The sequence below is a fragment of the Balaenoptera physalus genome (assembly GCF_965194825.1).
Source record: "Balaenoptera physalus genome assembly, chromosome: 14".
Lineage (NCBI taxonomy): Eukaryota > Metazoa > Chordata > Mammalia > Artiodactyla > Balaenopteridae > Balaenoptera > Balaenoptera physalus.
The window spans coordinates 89,275,587-89,294,749 of record NC_138893.1 but is presented as its reverse complement, the minus strand read 5'-3'; the positions used below and the strand labels follow the sequence as shown (position 1 = coordinate 89,294,749).

Sequence of the window (19,163 nt, the reverse complement as noted above, 5' to 3'; positions counted from 1 at the left end):
GGACTCTATAGCAGCATTCTGACTATCTTATTACATGATAGGGTAGCTGAGTCAAAAACATTAAGAGCTTTACATCTAGATTACATGCACTTATTGGTGAAAGCACTTTATGAGTTAGAATGTCAATGATGTATGCTGTGTAATAAATGGTTGTGGTATTAAAACTGTTGTAGAAAGGGAATACTGAGAATTTTTTTTTATAATATTAGTAAATTCTGACTCTGCCCTTGGTCATGTTAGTGACCCTTGATATATGTTTGTTCCAGTATATGCTCATGACCAGAGCACCTAGACAGAATTCAAAGAAAAATTAATTTTCTCACAGGTACACTGATTTCAGAAATATTTTGTAGCACTTTATAGTCTACAATGTATTTACATATAAATTATGGAACTCGATCCTAAATAAAAACTTTAGAGATTCAGAGCACAGGTTTTATGAGTACTATTTTGCAGATAAGCAAACTGAGACCCTAAGAAGACTGGTCAGAATCAGTTCCAAATTCCAAATGTCAACTGGCATATGCAATGAAAAATATGTGTCATTCTCTAAATTATTCTAGAAAAACATTTTGGATTTCCTGAATTCATTTTCTAAAACTCTTAGTCCACATGTTCCCATATCTGGTCTTATGTAATTTTCAGTTTTCATCAAAGCTTTTGATTCCATTGTCTTCTAAGACCATTTGCAAAGATGTTGCCACTGTCCAGACCATCTGAATAGAAATCCATGTTGCTACTGTTAGTGCCTAATTCTGCTAATCATTTTACAAAATATTTTAAAATACATCATGGTTCTTTGAGGCCTAATAACAAGACGATGTTTGCAAAAATTAAAGTCTCACAAAACTGAAGAACGTTGAGCACCAAATTCAAACAAAATTCAGATGTGCTGAACTCTTGATGTTATTCCCCAAACTTGACCTACAGAAGCAGTTGATGGCTGTACCATCCCTCCAGTTGCTCAGCCCATAAAACTAGCAGTCCTCTTTAATTTCTCTCTTTATCTCATACCTTCACTTCTAATCCATTAAAAAACTCCTATTGGTTTTACCTAAACATAAATCTAGAATCTAACCAATTCTCACCACTTCCACTGCTACCATACTGGCCCAAGCTGCAATCAACTCTCTTGATTGGTATTATAACCTCCTTACTGGCTTCCCTTACTACTCCTTACTACTCTTGTCCCTTCAGAGTATATTCCCTCTCTGACTTCATCTCCAATTACTCTCCCGCTTCCTCTCTCCACTCTAAGACTGACTGGCCTTTCTTCTAGTCAACGAACACACTATCTACTCCCACATGAGGGCCTTTGCACTGGTCACTCCCCATACATATTTTTTTTTTAATTTATTTTTTATTATTTATTTATTTTTGGCTGTGTTGGGTCTTCATTTCTGTGCGAGGGCTTTTCTCTACTTGCGGCGAGCGGGGGCCACTTTTCATCGCGGTGCGCGGGCCTCTCACTATCGCGGCCTCTCGCTGCGGAGCACAGGCTCCAGACGCACAGGCTCAGCAGTTGTGGCTCACGGGCCTAGTTGCTCCGTGGCATGTGGGATCTTCCCAGACCAGGGCTCGAACCCGTGTCCCCTGCCTTGGCAGGCAGATTCTCAACCACTGCGCCACCAGGGAAGCCCCCCATACGTATTTAAGGTTAACAACCTCATCTCCTTCAAGGGTTGCTCAAGCCACTTTCTTAGTGGCCTTAATCATCCTATTTAAAACTGCAATCCACCTCACCCCTTCCACTCTTAATCTTCACTATCTTTCTTACTTTTCTATAGTACACACTACGGAATAATATACTATTTATGTTTGTTTTTTATTGTCCCTCTTACCCCTTCAGAATGTAAGCTTAGATCTTTGTTTTACTCTTGATATACTCTAAGTGTCTGGAACCGTGTCTAAGACTTATTCGGTACCCAAACTGTTAAATAAATGAAATCTCTGAGAACAACCCATTGTTAAGATATCAGTATATCCACTTTAAGCCCTGACTGTCTAAGTTTATATATGGCAATTCAGTTTCATATTAGACTGAAATTTGCCATTATATAAGATAGGATTTATTTACCCAATTTAAACAAAATATGTCAAGCTATTTGAAGTACTATCAGTGTAATTAAAAAAAAAAGTCTTTAGATACATGACACTACATTCCATAAGTATATAAATCATTAAGGCCCTAGATTCATTGGGGAAATTTAAGTTGTCAGGTAGTTTATGTTTTTTTCTGTATGTGGTGTTAAGTGCAAAAGAATTTGCTAAATACATAATGTAGTATAATTTTGCTTCTTTTGAAAGGCAAGTAAGAAATAATCATCTTGCTGTAGTCAACAAGTAAAAGGAGAATAAACTTTCAAAAGTAACCAGCAAATTACTAAAATCTTTTAGAATATAAGGTTTTATTTTTCTTTTGAGAGATTACTCTATGTCTTGGGAGTGATTTCTGTAGCCTCAAGTATTCAGTCTGGTTTAGCATTGCACTGTTTTATTTTTGGACTTCTCTACTAGCCTCTTGAGTGGTCTTCCCTCTTCAGGCACTTCATTACCTTGAACCAGGATAGACCTGGTGGTGATACTGGCTTCAGGGCTAGTGCCAAAGCAGGAGCCACGCAGAGGGCCTGGAGTCAGACCCAATCCAAGAATGGCTACTGATTACTACTGAGGAAGAGATCAATAATCAGCATTAAGAGAAAATATCAATTTTGAGATCCAAAAGGTGAATGTGAAGTCAGCACTATGGAGCAAAATAAGATCAGAAGCCAAGGTACCAGGAAAATGTCTAAAAACTAAGGGCAAGGTGTGTGACGCAGCAGCAAATGTTATTCACCATAATTGATCCAAGAGGATTTCTCCCAGGAAAAGCAAAGTGAGAGAATTACATTCTCAGTGGGCTCATCTGTGCTTCTGTCAGGGAAGGAGAGAAGAATAAGAAACACAAAGTTGACGGGGCCTCCGGCCATCCTAGAGCAGCCCTCTGCAGCTGTTAGGCAAAACAGACATCGGATAGCTACTTCCCTTGGAGAAGCAAGGATGGTGAAGAGAAAAATCAGAGCCTTTCAAGCAACAGAGATATGATAGAGGAGTTATAAATATGATTCCCTTTAGTCTTTTTTTTAATAGATACAAGTTGCCAAGCCCTATTTGGGATGTTAGATGATAAAAGTTGTAAAATGCCAAAGGGAATATTCAAACCTATATTTATTATTCTCATAAAATTTATGGTTTAACTATGAAGACAAGAGATGTCTACATGAAAAGTGAAGATCACTTGCTGACCATGTGAGTATTTCTGCTTCCCAGTTTCTTGCCTAATAACATATTTTTTAAGAACACTTTCTCCAAAATTGTATCCAATCTCACTGGCCAAGGAACTTTTCAGGGATCAATCCCATGTACACAAGACTAGCATTACATAACCAGTTTATCCTACATCAAATGTACCTGTGACCCCCATAAAAATGTATTTATTCAATAAATCTTTATTGAGCATCTATAATGTGCCAAGTGCTGTTGCAGGTTTCAGGGAAACTGAAGTAGACAAGACATTGTCTTTATCCTCATAGAACCTATATCACAATGTCATAGATTTATATGTTCTCTCTTCCTACTAGGAGAAAATTTATTATTTTTATTCATTCCCTTACAGTGCATTTTTAAAACCAAGTTGTCCATCAGAGTCTGTTGATAAGTGTAGCCTCTTCCGTCCCCTTGAATCAAAATCTTCGGGGAGGGATTGGGAAATTTATCTTTTTAACAAGCTCTCTGGGGGCTTTATGCGCATTGACAGCATGAATAATTTGGGAGGGAACTGCCCTATTAATGGCATACTATCTGAGGAATTGGAAGATGTCTATGGGATCCCTTTTGATTATCGTGACTGTTACCAAGCTTCTCATCCTTAGAAGATATGAAAGCTCTCCAGGGTTTTCCACAGCCAATTCATCTAACTAAGACTAACACTTTTATTTTTTATAAAATTACCATTTACTTTTAAACAAAATGGTTTTCTCTGTGGAGCAGCTGTTACCATATTCTGCTCTGGGGAAGAAAATAATCGAACATTAATTCCTAGTTATGGTCCACTAGATACTCATGTTAAAGATAAAGTTGAGATGATGGAAATTTAGGAATTCTCCTCATCAAAGAAGGCAAGACTGAAAGTATCTCAGAAATCCACTGTAAACAATATAAAAAATATTCACTGAAGTAGTTCTTTGTGAGTAAATGAAAGTGAGTATACTCAATATTCAATACTAAATAACATGCAATACCAGCAAATACAGTAAAGTTGATATTATTCAAATAACAGCTAACACAGGCTTATTATGTGCCACTTACTATTCTAAGTACTTCACAGATATTTAGATGACTTAATTCTCAAATCCTCTATGAAACGGAATTTTGTTATTATGCCCATTTTGTAGAAGAGAAAACTAATGCATAGAGAAGATAAGTAACCTAGTGAAGGTTACAGAGCTGGTAAAGTACAGCCAGCATTTGAACCTAGGTGCAAAAATTCATCCTCTTAATCATTAGACTAAGAGTCTCCTCTTTAGTTTTATGATTCTTGTTAGAAGACTCAAACCAAAGAAGTTTATGAAAACCTATTTTAGAAATCAACAATTTTATTTTATTACAGCTTCCCTGACACAATGACTTAGGATAATTTTCATTTGGCTCATTTTAAAGTGAAGATAACAATGTTGTTGAAGCAGGATCATCTAGCAGTTAGAGGTGTAAGCGTAAGAGAGCTACGGTTCTAAATCTCAGTTCTGCCACTTGCTTGCTATATGACCTTGAGCAAGTTACCTTTCCAAGTCTCAGTTTCCTCATCTTCAAAATGAAGTTTATAATGGGACCTACATCATAATATTGTTTACAGATAGAATAAGATAGCCCATTTAAAGCACTTAGAAAGTGCTCAATAAATATTACTAGTGTAATAAATAGTAACAGCATCAATAAACTGAACCAGATGATCTCTTGATTCTTGTACTCACACTAAACGTGGCTTATTTCTCTTCTAATTAAGAAAATAAAATGACAGCAACCAAAACAACAAACCAAGTCATAAGCCATGAAACCAATTATGTCTTTTGTGGGAAAATCAGAAAGGTTATTGGACACATTAGTTTATATGTCATTAGTCATCCTCTTTACTCCAAAATGTATGTGTTCTAGCATCCTGAGACACCTTGTATAATACAATCACTGTGACTCCAAGAGGTCAAATGGGCAGGCAGTTAATGCTTCTCTGTGAAAAGCTCAATAATTCATTTTATAAATTTCAGTTCAAAGCTACTTTGAGGCTGAGAAAAACTGACATTCGGTCTGTGAACTTAATGTCAAGCTCAAGAAAAACTCTGGGCAGCGCATGTTTAGCGATTAAGTGGGTGCAGACAATAAAGACGTTGCCAAATTGTAAAACAAGACTTGGAAATTACAGAAAATGTTGCTAGTTATTGATTACGGTGACCATTCAGGTCCTACTGAGCCACCCAAAAGAATCATTCATTTTCCAGCAGAAAGCCTGCTCATTTGCAAGATAAAAGAGAGACATTTCTGCACATGCCCATAATGTTCTTCACCACTGGGGGCAGCTTTACATAAGACTGCATTCACTAAAACCAAAGCAACAGTCCGAGCAGCTTTCAGAATGACAGTCTGCAGAAGTGAGCTGAGCGTGGTGTGCAGCGTACGGGGCTCTCCTGCCTTCCGGGCTCCATCGCAGCGCTGTGGCTGACGTGGGTGCGCGCCACCAGAAATGCTGGGCTATGGGATACAGATGCGGCAGCTCAGGTAGCCTCATGTTGCCTGGAGGAATACATCTTGCTTTCCGATAAGAAGAAATTGTAGAAGCCAGTTTTTTTTTCTTTTTTTTTTTACACACCCCCCTCCAAAATAAACTGTAAAGATGCAAAAACGTAATATTCATGAAGATCCTATTACCTAGGAAGATTTTGATGTTTTGCTGCAAATGCGGTGTTGGGATTTATTTGTTCTTGGAGTGTTCTGCGTGGCTGGCAAAGAATAATGTTCCAAAATCGGTCCATCTCCCAAGGGGTCCAATTTTTCTTCCTGGGTGTCAGCGAGCCCTGACTCACTACAGCGCAGCTGACAGGGGCTGTCATGCAAGTGGCCCCCTAAGCCAAAGCAAAGACCTGAGGACGACCTTTGAACAATACAAAGGATGGGTATGTTTTGTCATTTTTCTTCTTTTCTTCTTAAAAAAACAAAAACAAAAAAATCCACTAATCTGTATCTTAATTCTGCCTTAATTATCGTAGAGATTACCTTGCTCTGCTCTAAGACTATAAATTCGATTGCTTAGTTGCCATGTTTCCTTGCTTAACTATTAAAAAAAAAAAAAAGCCTAAAGACAATTCTCTTTAAATTATAAGGAGATGATATTTGATGTTAAATGTTTTTATCTAGATTTAAATTTCTAAAAAAGAAAATACATGCTTATTTTTGCTTGATTAAAAAATAAATGAATTCTTTTTTTGGGGGGATAACTTTTCTAAGTTGTTTTTATTTCCAGGTTTCAATGTAATTAGGCTACTGAGCGGATCAGCTGTAGCACTGGTTATAGCCCCCACTGTCTTACTGACAATGCTTTCTTCTGCCGAACGAGGATGCCCAAAGGGCTGTAGGTGTGAAGGCAAAATGGTATATTGTGAATCTCAGAAATTACAGGAGATACCCTCAAGTATATCTGCTGGTTGCTTAGGTTTGTCCCTTCGCTATAACAGCCTTCAAAAACTTAAGTATAATCAATTTAAAGGGCTCAACCAGCTCACCTGGCTGTACCTTGACCATAACCATATCAGCAATATTGATGAGAATGCTTTTAATGGAATACGCAGACTCAAAGAGCTGATTCTGAGTTCCAACAGAATCTCCTATTTTCTCAACAATACCTTCAGACCTGTGACAAATTTACGGAACTTGGATCTGTCCTATAATCAGCTGCATTCTCTGGGATCGGAACAGTTTCGGGGTTTGCGAAAGCTGCTGAGTTTACATTTACGATCTAATTCCCTGAGAACCATCCCAGTGCGAATATTCCAAGACTGCCGCAACCTGGAACTTTTGGACCTGGGATATAACCGGATCCGAAGTTTAGCCAGGAATGTCTTTGCAGGCATGATCAGACTCAAAGAACTTCACCTGGAGCACAATCAATTTTCTAAGCTCAATCTGGCCCTTTTTCCAAGGTTGGTGAGCCTTCAGAACCTTTACTTGCAGTGGAATAAAATCAGTGTCATAGGACAGACCATGTCCTGGACCTGGAGCTCATTACAAAGGCTTGATTTATCAGGCAATGAGATCGAAGCTTTTAGTGGACCTAGTGTTTTCCAGTGTGTCCCAAATCTGCAGCGCCTCAACCTGGATTCCAACAAGCTCACATTTATTGGTCAAGAGATTTTGGATTCTTGGATATCCCTCAATGACATCAGTCTTGCCGGGAATATATGGGAATGCAGCAGAAATATCTGTTCCCTGGTAAACTGGCTGAAAAGTTTTAAAGGACTGAGGGAGAATACAATTATCTGTGCCAGTCCCAAAGAGCTGCAAGGAGTAAATGTCATCGACGCAGTGAAGAACTACAGCATCTGTGGCAAAAGTACCACGGAGAGGTTTGATCTGGCCAGGGCTCTCCCAAAGCCGACATTTAAGCCCAAGCTCCCCAGGCCGAAGCATGAGAGCAAACCCCCTTTGCCCCCCACCGTGGGAGCCACGGAGCCTGGCCCAGAGACCGAGGCTGACGCTGAGCACATCTCTTTCCATAAAATCATCGCAGGGAGCGTGGCCCTTTTCCTGTCTGTGCTCGTCATCCTTCTCGTTATCTACGTGTCGTGGAAGCGGTACCCTGCCAGCATGAAGCAGCTGCAGCAGCGCTCCCTCATGCGAAGGCACAGGAAAAAGAAAAGACAGTCCCTAAAGCAAATGACTCCCAGCACCCAGGAATTTTATGTAGATTATAAACCCACCAACACGGAGACCAGCGAGATGCTGCTGAATGGGACGGGACCCTGCACCTATAACAAATCGGGCTCCAGGGAGTGTGAGGTATGAACCATTGTGATAAAAGCGCTCTTAAAAGCTGGGAAATAAGCGGTGCTGTATTGAACTCTGGTGACTATAAAGGGAATGTGGTGCCCCTCTCCCCACCCCTCTCCCTCTCACTTTGCTGGCAAGGTCCTTCCCTGTCCGTTTTAGTACATTCATAATACTGGTCATTTTACTTTCATACATAATTAACCCATTGAAATTTAAATACCACAATCAATGTGAAGCTTGAACTCTGCTTTAAATATAATGCCTATTGTATAAGACCCTTTATTGATTCCATTAATGTCACACTTGTTTTAAGATAAAACTTCTTTCATTAAGTAATCCCTCACATCGGCTGTTATTCTTCTGGCAAGACCAAATCTATAGTTCTAGAAGGTTTGCAGCTCATTGGCAAATCAAGGAAAAAGTGAATGATCCCAGGTACTTGGAGCCTGAACTGATTCTAGGAGAGGACTTGATTATAGAACATTTAGGGACAGCCTTAAAAGAATGCCTAGCTTAAAAAGAAAACTGCAGGAAACTATCGAAATATGGTGCTCTGTTAAAGCAGCACCACGAGCAGTTTCCAGAGGTGTTTGAATTACAATAAAGCAAGCCTAGGGAAAACTGTCGAGAGGGTTAAAATGCTGCAAGTAGACAACTGTAAAATGTGAGGAGACAGTAAAAATACAAAGTTTTAGACCTGAAGCCTTGTCTCTGAAACTCATCTCTGTAAAATCAGGCTAGAGGTTTCACTGTCAATTTCTTCTAGCCTCCACATTTCCAAAATAAGTAAATAAATGAATAAATAAATAAATAAAATAGGCAGGAGGCAGATTTCTCCACTGCTCTTCACCTTAAGGAGTTTTCAGAGATGAGGCTTGCAAATGGGAATGCAGCTTGCTAAATGCATGTGGTTGGAAGCTTACCAAAAATTCTCTTTCCAGCTCTTTTAAGGACCCTAATGTAGGGAATGGAATTATGAGCTCTGTCTGTTCTTCTGTTTGGGATTTGTCAGGCTGTCCTGTTGTGTTCCACTCTATGCCAAGCACACACACCAGTCCCCTGATGACTGACACTTCATTCAGAGGTGTAAAGAGAACACATTCCAAGACACACTTTCCACCACCGACAGCCTCGTTGAAAAGGATAGTTTTGACAACACCTTAATAAACGTATAAAATAAATCTTACAGGACAAAAGACCAACCCCATGGCAGTTGTCTTCTGCTTTTCTATTGCTGATGTTACAGTGTCCCCTTGTTCATCTATATTGTGAACTCCATTCATCAGTATGATTCTGTACAGACCCTGTTGGCAATCTGCAAGCTGCATGCATGTTTTTATGTCAGTGGTGAAAGTTTATTGCCTGCAGCACAAATATCACAGCTTCTGTATTTAAGTAACTTTGACCACAGTTCATTTAGATTTTAGAAAAATGTCGTTAGTCAGTATTCTCTTTCATCCTCCAAAACGAAGAATTCTATTATAGGAGCAAAAATCAGGAATTGCAACATTGAGCCCGTTTCATTTAATTTGGTTTCTCAAACTTTATATCTTTAACCATGCCCCTGTTCTTTCAAAACAGAATCACTGCAGCGAAAAAGAAAAAGTAAATGGCTATTTTTACCAGCATTTTTATATAGTTTGGAGGCTTTTCATATTCTGAGAGGAAAAATCTAGGCAAGTCACCATGAGATATAATTGCAAAGAAGCCAGATTATAAAAATCATACTTTTATAAGCAATAAAGAAAAAGGAACCTCGAAAGTAGATTTCTCAAGGAACTGTACTTTGATTTTGATTAAATCTTAAAATAGATACCAGTTCTGAAAAGCATCATAGCAACAATATATTTGTCTATGAATAACTGTTGGATATACATTTATTAATGGCAAACAGTCATGGATTCCCAATTGATTAATAACGCAGATACTTCCTTACAGTACAATGAATTGGATGACTGAAACTACAGCGATGTTTTTCACTGAAGTTGTAATTTCACATTTTTCATAAAATGTCAGTAAATACATATTCCATCTAAAAACAAAATTTTCTTTGGTCAGCCTCATTTTTACCTGTACTAAAGATGATTGTTTTAATTAAATGCAGTGTTAAAGTGAAAAAGCCCATTTTTATTCTTTGACTTGACCTTCTGCCTCATTTGTCATGGATACCAAATAAATTTAGGCAAGGCATATTTATATTTATATTTTGAAACTCTTGCAAATACTTGATACTGTGGTACTGCTAGTATACATAAAATATGTTTGCTGTATTAAAAGTGTTTCTAAAATTCAAAGCCACATTTTTTAATGCCTAACTTTAACTACATATAAATTTAATAATAGAGAAGAACCAAAATAAAATCCCTTAGATTGTAAAAGCAATTTTGATTCAGTACATGGAATTACAAAAAAAAGTCTTTTCCCTCTCTTTGGGAATGAAGCTTCTTTAGTTCTCAGTACATAATTCTTGTAGGTTAGACAATCACTAGGTCACCACTATAAATTTAACAAAGCCAACTGGTGAATGAATGTTCTCCTTCTCAAAAGTCATCGTCCTCACCACCACCCCATGGCACTCTTTGGACTGCATACCATAAATCTATTCTCTTAAGTATTTAAAAACTCAATGCATATTAGAAAAATATAATTGATATTTCATTTTCTATTCCAAATTTATATTAAGTGTCTGACTTTCCTCAAAGGTGACAACAGTTAAATAAACAGCCTGACCTGTTGAAATACACAGCAGAGATGCATCAATGCAGAACGGATTCAGTCTTTGAATGCTTTACCAGAGAGAGAGGAAATACAGTTTAGTCTCTGAACTGTATGGGTTTTACCCCCAAATTTTTATGAGCCCCGGTACGCATAGCGCTACTGCAGCATAGAGTTAATAGTCCAAGTGCCAGTCTTCTAAGCAATAATTATGCAAGATATATTCCTTTTAAAAGAGTTTATATTTTCCAAGGATGTTGACATTACATCTTTTCAAAGAATTTAAACCATTTTTTCTCGATTCGGTGAGTCAACTGCCTAAATAGACAAACAGGCAATAGACTGGATATCTGTGGAGCATCAGTGACCTCCAGTGGCTCGTTAGACTAACCACAGCTACTCAAACATTTTATTTAGTTTTTCATCCTGAACCCTTATGTAAATGTGGTTTACAACATATGGTTTTCAATCCATGAATCAGATTTTAATTTTACTTAGTTCATCTCCCTTGGAAACATGGTTATAGTACAATTTTTTAAGCTATATTTTGTATATTGACTTATTTAGTAATGCCCAGAGGCCATAGAACTGGAACTAAGGGCTAGAAATAAGTGTCCAAAGATGAAGAGTGAGTAATAATGCAACAAAAATCGATAAGAAATATTTTTTGAAGTATTTATAATCATCGACATTGGCCAAATATTCTGATATTTTCATTAAGTGAGAATATTTTCCATAGGCAGGATACTGAAATATAATTTAATTTAAGTTGGGGAAAACAAATTTCAATATTAATACTGAAAGAACCAGCATCAGTTATTTACCAGTCAGGAGTGTCTGAGCTGTGGGGTGAGGGAGGCCTCCCCATCCAGCTCTAGAACTCTCCAGTTTGTTATCATGCCAGTGACCTGTGCTTTGCCCCGGTGCTCTCTCCCTCCCTCCCCCTTTTCAGTCAGCTGAACACTGTTCTATTAGGCTCTCTGACAATGATGTTACAGTCTAAGAGGTGATGATTCATAGATAATGAAATTATGCTCTCCTTCTGGGGAAGGATAATGCAGAGTCAGATTTGTAGATTTGGCAGGGATTTTTAGGATGCTGTAGGTGCATGAAATACCTTCTCTCCCCTTGACATTTACCAAGAAGAGAACTTAATAGTTTATTTAAAGTGTGGATTAGACTAGCATCAGAAACAGCATCAGGCCATGAAGCCTAAGACAAAATGAGTTCCAGACATGACAAATGAGAACTGAGCCATGAGAAATGAAAAATTCAGAAACCGTGTTGCCTCTGTTATTCCCTTTTCCCTGGATTCTTATTAGAATCTGGATTTTATGCAAACCCATGGAATTTTGCTATACTTGTATTCTCTTAGCTACCTACATCAAAAATCAGAGGCAGCTGGAATAAACCATGAACACAAAAAGTAATATCAGTGGATTTTAATTACAAATGTTGTAAGAGAAAGAGAACTGATGAAAGCCAAATAGGTTGTATTAAATGACTCTTGAAAACTAATAAGATAATACACAGGTGAAAGTGAGACTTTCTAGAATCTAACCATAATAGCCTATAGAATTGGAACCACTTTTGCCTACTCTTCAAAATCATTGTTGATTTTTGCACAGTTGGGTAGAATACAGTAGAAATATTACAGAGAAAATCTACATAAAAAGAGATTATGATTCTTTTGATTTAAGGAACATATCATGCCCATGTAAATAATAGAGTATGGGCCTTAGATTCAGATTTCTCTGACACTTGCAAATCAAATAATCCCAGGGAAATTCCTTAGCTTTTCTGAACTTGAAGTTACTCATCTGTAAAATGGGCAAAATTACTGACTTCACATGGTTACTGGGAGGACAAAATGTGAGCAACACTTTGTAAACTCTAAAATGGCAACTATCTATTATTTTCAAAAAGCATTTAGTGAGATAAGCAGCTATGTTTGCCAGTGTTCTATGTTTGGCCTGGGTTAAAAAGACATTACTAACCTCTATGTAACAGAAGCCTAAATCCACTTTACATTAATATGAATTCTGAGACTTGGCAGTGAGTCTGTAACTTAATTTGTCTTTGACGTTTATTTTCCATAAAAACAGTTTCTTCCACCCCATATCAATAATGACCGCAACGTACAATAAACATAAATAGACACCAACCAGAGCTTATCAGACTAAATCAAAATTCTAATTGGGTCCCAAAAAAGATCATTATAGAAAAGGTTTTCAATTAACATAGGTTACTTGCCCTGCCCCTCTTCAGTATCACTATTTTGAGCCCTTGTCGACTTTATACCTTATAAATATAACATTTATGGCAAGATAACATCATTACTGAGCAAAAAGTAATTGCTTTTAACATGTTACAGTGGGATTAGCACATATTCCAGGTATCGATTACATGACATCTACTCTGTTGTTTCTTTTCCCCCAATGAAAGATTATCCAAAATTTCCTCCTAGTATAGAAATTATTATTGACTTTACCAGTTATTACTGTTGAAAATCACTGGATTAAAAAAAAAGTAGCATAAAAATACAAAGGCTTTTTTATGAGTTATAACCTATTCATTTATGCAAAATTAAATACTTAAGAGTACTCTTTTGGGGCCTTTCATCAAAAAAATGACCAGTGTAATCAAAAATTTTTCTCTACTGGATGTAGCTTTTCTTACCAAGTATGATGTAGCAGACGTATTTCCAAAATTCTTATAATTTAAGTAGAAAACCATCCTCTTTGATAGCTGAGTTCCTATGAAATCTCTTGAGAACAGAGAGAGGATGATGGTTTTTCAGTGGAAAAAGCACTTTTTAATTTGATTCTGCTTTACCTTTATAGGATTATTGGTATATGTTCTTGAGTTAGGTCTCCTGAACATGTGAGGAGAATTTCAGGAACACAGAGAGAACAAGACTATCTGGGTCACAATGTAAGACCAAGCAGAGGGAATCTATTTAAAAACTGTACTTTCTAATAGCAGAAACTCCATATGCAATAATAATCCATTTTATTGGAAAAAAAGAGAGAAAAAAAGAAAAAGAGCTTCTCTCTTAACCTATCCAGCAAATGTTGTAATGCAAATTGATAACTTTTTTGATAATTCTTTATACCTTATTTTCAGGGACTCCCATTTCCCCCTGACCCAGGAAAAAATTTCAGTTATTCTTTTATCCCACTCTTAAATTGTTGTTCTCTACTTCCTATGTCACACAAAAAAGGTCTTGCCTCATATAAATCAACACAGTTGGTCATCTTACTCAAAGGAGCATCCTATCTTCAATAAAAAAAATTAGACCATAAAACAAAATGTAAGTCTGGCTGACCTTTCCCCCTTTTTGCTACAGCTCACAAACCACCTCTACAGTATCTTTTGATTTGCAGTAGAAGAAGGAAGAAATAGAGTTGAATTAACAATTAAATAACTCCTAGAAACAAAACATAAGACTTTATGAATAGGAATACTCAACTATAGGTCATCAATCAGAAACACATATCAACAATCAGAATTTTGTCTTGCAGGGACGAAATGTAAATTTTGGGGGCCTCACGAATAAAATGATAAGGCAAAGACCACATTTAGCAAAGGCAATTTCTATTAAAGCTTCATTGCACTAATTACGTCTATCCAGGGTGTAAAATACATTTTGCCAGTAAAGAGCAAAGGACTTCAGTTAAGAATAAATCCTTATTCAGCACTCTTGGGGCTCAAACTTATTGATGAAGTGGGGGTAAAAAAGAAAATATTTTCAAACAGTGACGCTACAGTAGAGTGAAGCTATACTATCCAGTGGTGTTCATGGCTTCAACTGGGTGGTCCACACATGTAGCTAAAAAGTGCTTCTTGTCATTAAGTTTGATCTGTTGTACTCTCTGAAAGAAGGAACATGATTTTTGATGCGGTCAACCAGCATCTCACAAGAATGTTTAAAGGAAACTTGTAGGACATACCATGTTGATCTTGAAGTAGCTGAGTGACTTTAAAGTCTCTGATAAACCTGTGATAACTTACCACAGTGAAAGAAGTTTAAAAACTAACTTGGCACTTTAGGATCAGTGTTGGCTTGTTCTTCATCAATTTATGAAAGGGATTCTGCATAATTTGTATGAAATTCTTTATGAAAGGGATTCTGCACAATTTGCATGAAATTTTAAAGTTAAAAGGTATAAATATTTGGTTGGAGTACTGCCATTTACCCTAAGGAAGGTTAGGTAACATCACTGAATTACAATTAAAATGGAATAATTAAAGATCTGTTTAATATGGCACAGGACATATTATATACATAAGTATTTTATGTTTTCCACCAAGCTAGACATGTTTTAGATGCTTAGGGGAAAAAAAGAATCCATGTCCTTCCTATAGGATTATTCACATTTTATCACATATTTGTTTATGTGTATGTGCATTTTTGTGTACTTGACTTATTATGTGCCAGGAATGTGTATATAGTTTTTTTTTTAAATATAAGAACAGAGTCCTTATATTGACTCTATTCTCTGATAAATTTCATCCATTAATCTTAAATCTTGTCCCTCTTTATAGGACTGCCCTAAAATAATTCATACCCTACCCACACAAGGCTTCTCAAGCCAAATTATACACCTCCAGCTCCATTAGGAAATGATTTCCAGTAATTTACCATTAGGATATCCCTCTGCTAGTTAAATTCTGATCTGCTAGTGTAGTCATCTTCCCAGCCTGTGGCACTCACTCCAGCCTATTTTATGTCGTTAAAAGGCAACATGCACTTAGTCCTATGGACTTTTACAGGGAGGACTGAGTAGTAAAATGTAAAAATCTACATATATTTTTATGGGCTTCACTTTGGTTGTTTTTATAGTTGAACACACAGAGATGTGCGGGGTCTTAGTTTACACTGAAATGCAAAACCATTAAGCTAGCTATAAATTAAAAAGAAAAGGTCAAGATAGACAAAAAAAAAAATAGAGTCTAAAGATCATGTTATTTATTTCTTAATCTTAAAAATAATACTAAATAATGAACATCCTGTATTTCACTTTCCTGACATCTGTTTTACCCTCCACGTTTCCCATCATATTCTCGAATTTAAGCTTCCCATTTCTTACATTTTCCCACTTCTAACACGGAGGTTTCTTTTGTTTGTTTTTTAGTTGTTTTGTTTTGTTTTCTGCCTGCAGATCTTTTCCCAATGCTTTTGTTGTATCACTTTGCCTGCTTTTCTAGACTCCCCACTCAAATTTTGATCCTGTCAGAACGTCACAGGGTAATTCATCAGTTTTGTGATTGGAGTGATCGGACAAACGGACTGGGTCTGTCTCTAGAGTGCAATCTAGTCAAGTCTGGGATGTGTGCCTTCTGTCTTCCCTGCCTCCATTCCCATGCCTTTTCTCCACCTAGGATTATCCATACCGAAATTTCTGCATCCAGTGCTACCTAGGGCTCTCTTGGTTCCTTACTCCTTACCCAATATGTATCCCCAGATCTCAGCTAGCATCATTATCGATTCCAAGGACACTTACACCTAAATGGGGACAAAAACCTTTTGCTAAAGGTGAGAAAGTCATATACTAAGAGCAGGGGTTACGCTTCGAGGGCAAAAGTGCTTTGCAAGCACCTCTGAAATCATCCTACATAGATACCTCTATATTTTTCTCAAACATGAAGTTGGGCCTTCCCAAAGGAACCAAGGCAGGACAAATAATCCATGTTTCATTCAGTAAACTATAGTTTGAGACATCTCTTCAGTGAATTACCATTATGCACAGGCTTTCTCCTTAGTTTTTCTCCACGGAGAGACAATATTGTATACAAGAAAGAATGTGGGCTATGGATCCAGGATGAACCAGTTTGAATTCTGGTTCTGGGACTTAATAACTGCAAAATCTTGAGTGTTAGCTTCTTCATCTTAAAAATAAAAATGTGTAAAATAATATAATCATCACAGGACTGTCACAACAGGGCAAAGAATCAGCATTTCTTGAATATTTTTATGTACTTTGTTTTGGCACATTGCATATATTATTTAATTTAATTATTTGATATAATACTCATAAAGATCCTATGATGATTAAATAAGATGACTTAGATGAAATCACTTAGTATAAAGCTTGGCACATAATCGTAACCTTCTCCTTCCCTTTATTAGCTCTAATTGCTAAAAATTTCAGTATAACAGAATGCTTTAATAGCTGTATTCCACTATCTATTTTTACATGGAATAACAAACAGATATCTGGCAGACTTTCAAGAAATAGAATCTTAACTGCCATAAGCTCAGGGGCAACTGGGTACATGATTAATACTGAAGAGTAATGTGGTACATAAGACCAAAGTCCTAAACCTCCCATCAAAGCCCAACTACATCTCTACCTTTATTTCCACATTATTCCCCATGCTCTAACACTGGCCAGTTACTGAAGTGCTTTCCTACCTCTGTGCTTTTGCTCAAGCTATTTCCTTTGTGAGAAATGACTTTCCTCTCCCTTCCAAGTCCTCCTGTCAATCTCTGAGTCTTCTTATAACAGATCCAACTCAAATTCCACTCACTCTAGAAGTCTTCTTAATCTTGCTTGCCCTTCCCTGTTTTCCATGATATTTTGTATGTCTGTTGAAGACAATATCACAGGCTGCCTTATGTTAGAGTTATTCATGTGTTTTCATACCCTTTTTGAGGAAAGGGACCATCTCTTCTTTTCTTTCATCCAGTGGTGATTGGTTATAGACTTTTATTCATAGTGGATATCTGTTGAACTGATTTTCTGTTAATCATTATAAGGTTATTATCAACCTCATATTTATTTATATAGTCTGCATGTACATTTTGTTTTTATTTTATATGTACTTTCTCACATATAAAGTCTTCTCATTTATCAGTAAACTGATAAATGGTTTCAAAAATTTTTCTTACAAAATATGGTTTTTAAGAATCATGTTCAGATTTAAGTTGCTTCTATGTTGTGAATAATCTAACAACAATTTTCTTTGATAGTTACCAAGGGTATGACCATTTTAGCTGGCATGTTTAAGTGACTAAGAGCTAAAAAAAATTGTGGGACAAAGAAAGAATATTTCATTCAAAGAATGAATACATCTTGATTTTAGTGAAGGTTGGGTAGTCAACTTTTGTTGTAATAGCCATATATTTGTGACTGCTCCTTGCCCACTGCCTCTTGGGAAAGGTCCTTTTCTCTTTAGCTTCATATCTTCTCATCCCATGCCTAGTGCCAAAGGCTTCTGCTTCAGACACATTCCAAGGCCTCTCCTCTCTTCCCAAAGCGGCTACCCTACACTATCACAGAAACCAAGTCAGAGGTCTTTGGCTTTCTGATTATATACATTTTCAAAGTAACTATTCTACTGAAGCTTTCAAACATCAAATACTCAGAAGCTGACAATTAGAAATGCTCATTATTTGTTTACCTCCTGAACACTGATTTTGCAGAAGGCACAATTGATTACAGAGGATTGAAGCGTCTGCCATTTGCTGGGTCTCTCCTTTCTTACCTTCTATCCATCCTCTTACTCTTTTTCACTGAATTTCTTTTCTCTCTCTCATCACCACTTAAAAATATCTTTCAATTTTTCCCTCTATCCAACTTTATTGATAACTCAATCTATACTATACTTGACTATCCACCTACTGACTGGGTTAAGAGGAAAATACTAATGGGTTTTTTTTCTCTTAGAAAAGCAATAATTAAGATGACACAATCTAATAATTTAATTTAAAAGGGAATCAAAAATCTATTTGTATTCAATAGCTTTTTTTAGTTCTATAAATGAAGAACTATAATTTTGTAAACTGTAGTTTAATTTCAGAAATAGAAGTTACATCCCCCCCGAATATATTTTTAAGTCACATTTTAATCGTGATTTGTAAAGGCAGGGCAGATTTGTAGAACATCCAAGTATTCCTTTAAATGTGAGGTATCACTCAGACTCTGAACTGTGGTAATCTTTGCCATCAATGGAGCAGATTCATTTTTGGAACATATGTAATAATACGAGAATTGAAATGAAACCTTCATTTAGTCATAAAACTTGTAACTATGAGGGTTTTTGAGAACCTTGCAGTCCATTTTCTTACCTTCTATTTGAAACTCTAAGCTAATTTAATTGTATTTTTAATGATCTTCCAAGGACTGCATTCCTTAGCCCCTCTCTTAGTTATCCATTTCAGGGTTTTACTACAAACATTGCATCAGTTTTTACCTCTAATCTATATCTCTCTTGCTTAAGATATACCCAGTGGTTACTTTAATTTTAAAAATAAATTTTTTTGTTTCCATTCTTATATAAAAGAAAGAAATATAAGAAGTGGTCGAGTTCTGGTTTTATTTTTAATCTTCAGTATTGGAATCTGCTTGGTCTAGCTCAGGTAGAGGGCC

The 19,163-nt window shown here is 36.7% G+C and overlaps 2 protein-coding genes across 6 annotated transcripts in view; one reads left to right on the top strand and one right to left on the bottom strand.

Moving 5' to 3' along the window:
* CTNNA3 (catenin alpha 3) overlaps window positions 1–19,163 on the bottom strand; it is a 1,725,675-nt gene that overhangs the window by 938,429 nt on the left and 768,083 nt on the right. The window lies entirely within an intron of this gene.
* LRRTM3 (leucine rich repeat transmembrane neuronal 3) overlaps window positions 1,644–19,163 on the top strand; it is a 205,694-nt gene continuing 188,174 nt past the window's right edge. For both annotated transcript variants that reach the window (XR_014253359.1, XM_082424667.1), the window contains exons 1-2: window positions 1,644–6,203; window positions 6,551–8,082. Coding sequence is in view for 1 of the 2 variants with exons in the window: in XM_082424667.1 (XP_082280793.1) it covers window positions 6,200–6,203; window positions 6,551–8,082 (1,536 nt within the window). In the remaining variant the exon portion in view is untranslated. The remainder of the gene's footprint in view (window positions 6,204–6,550; window positions 8,083–19,163) is intronic.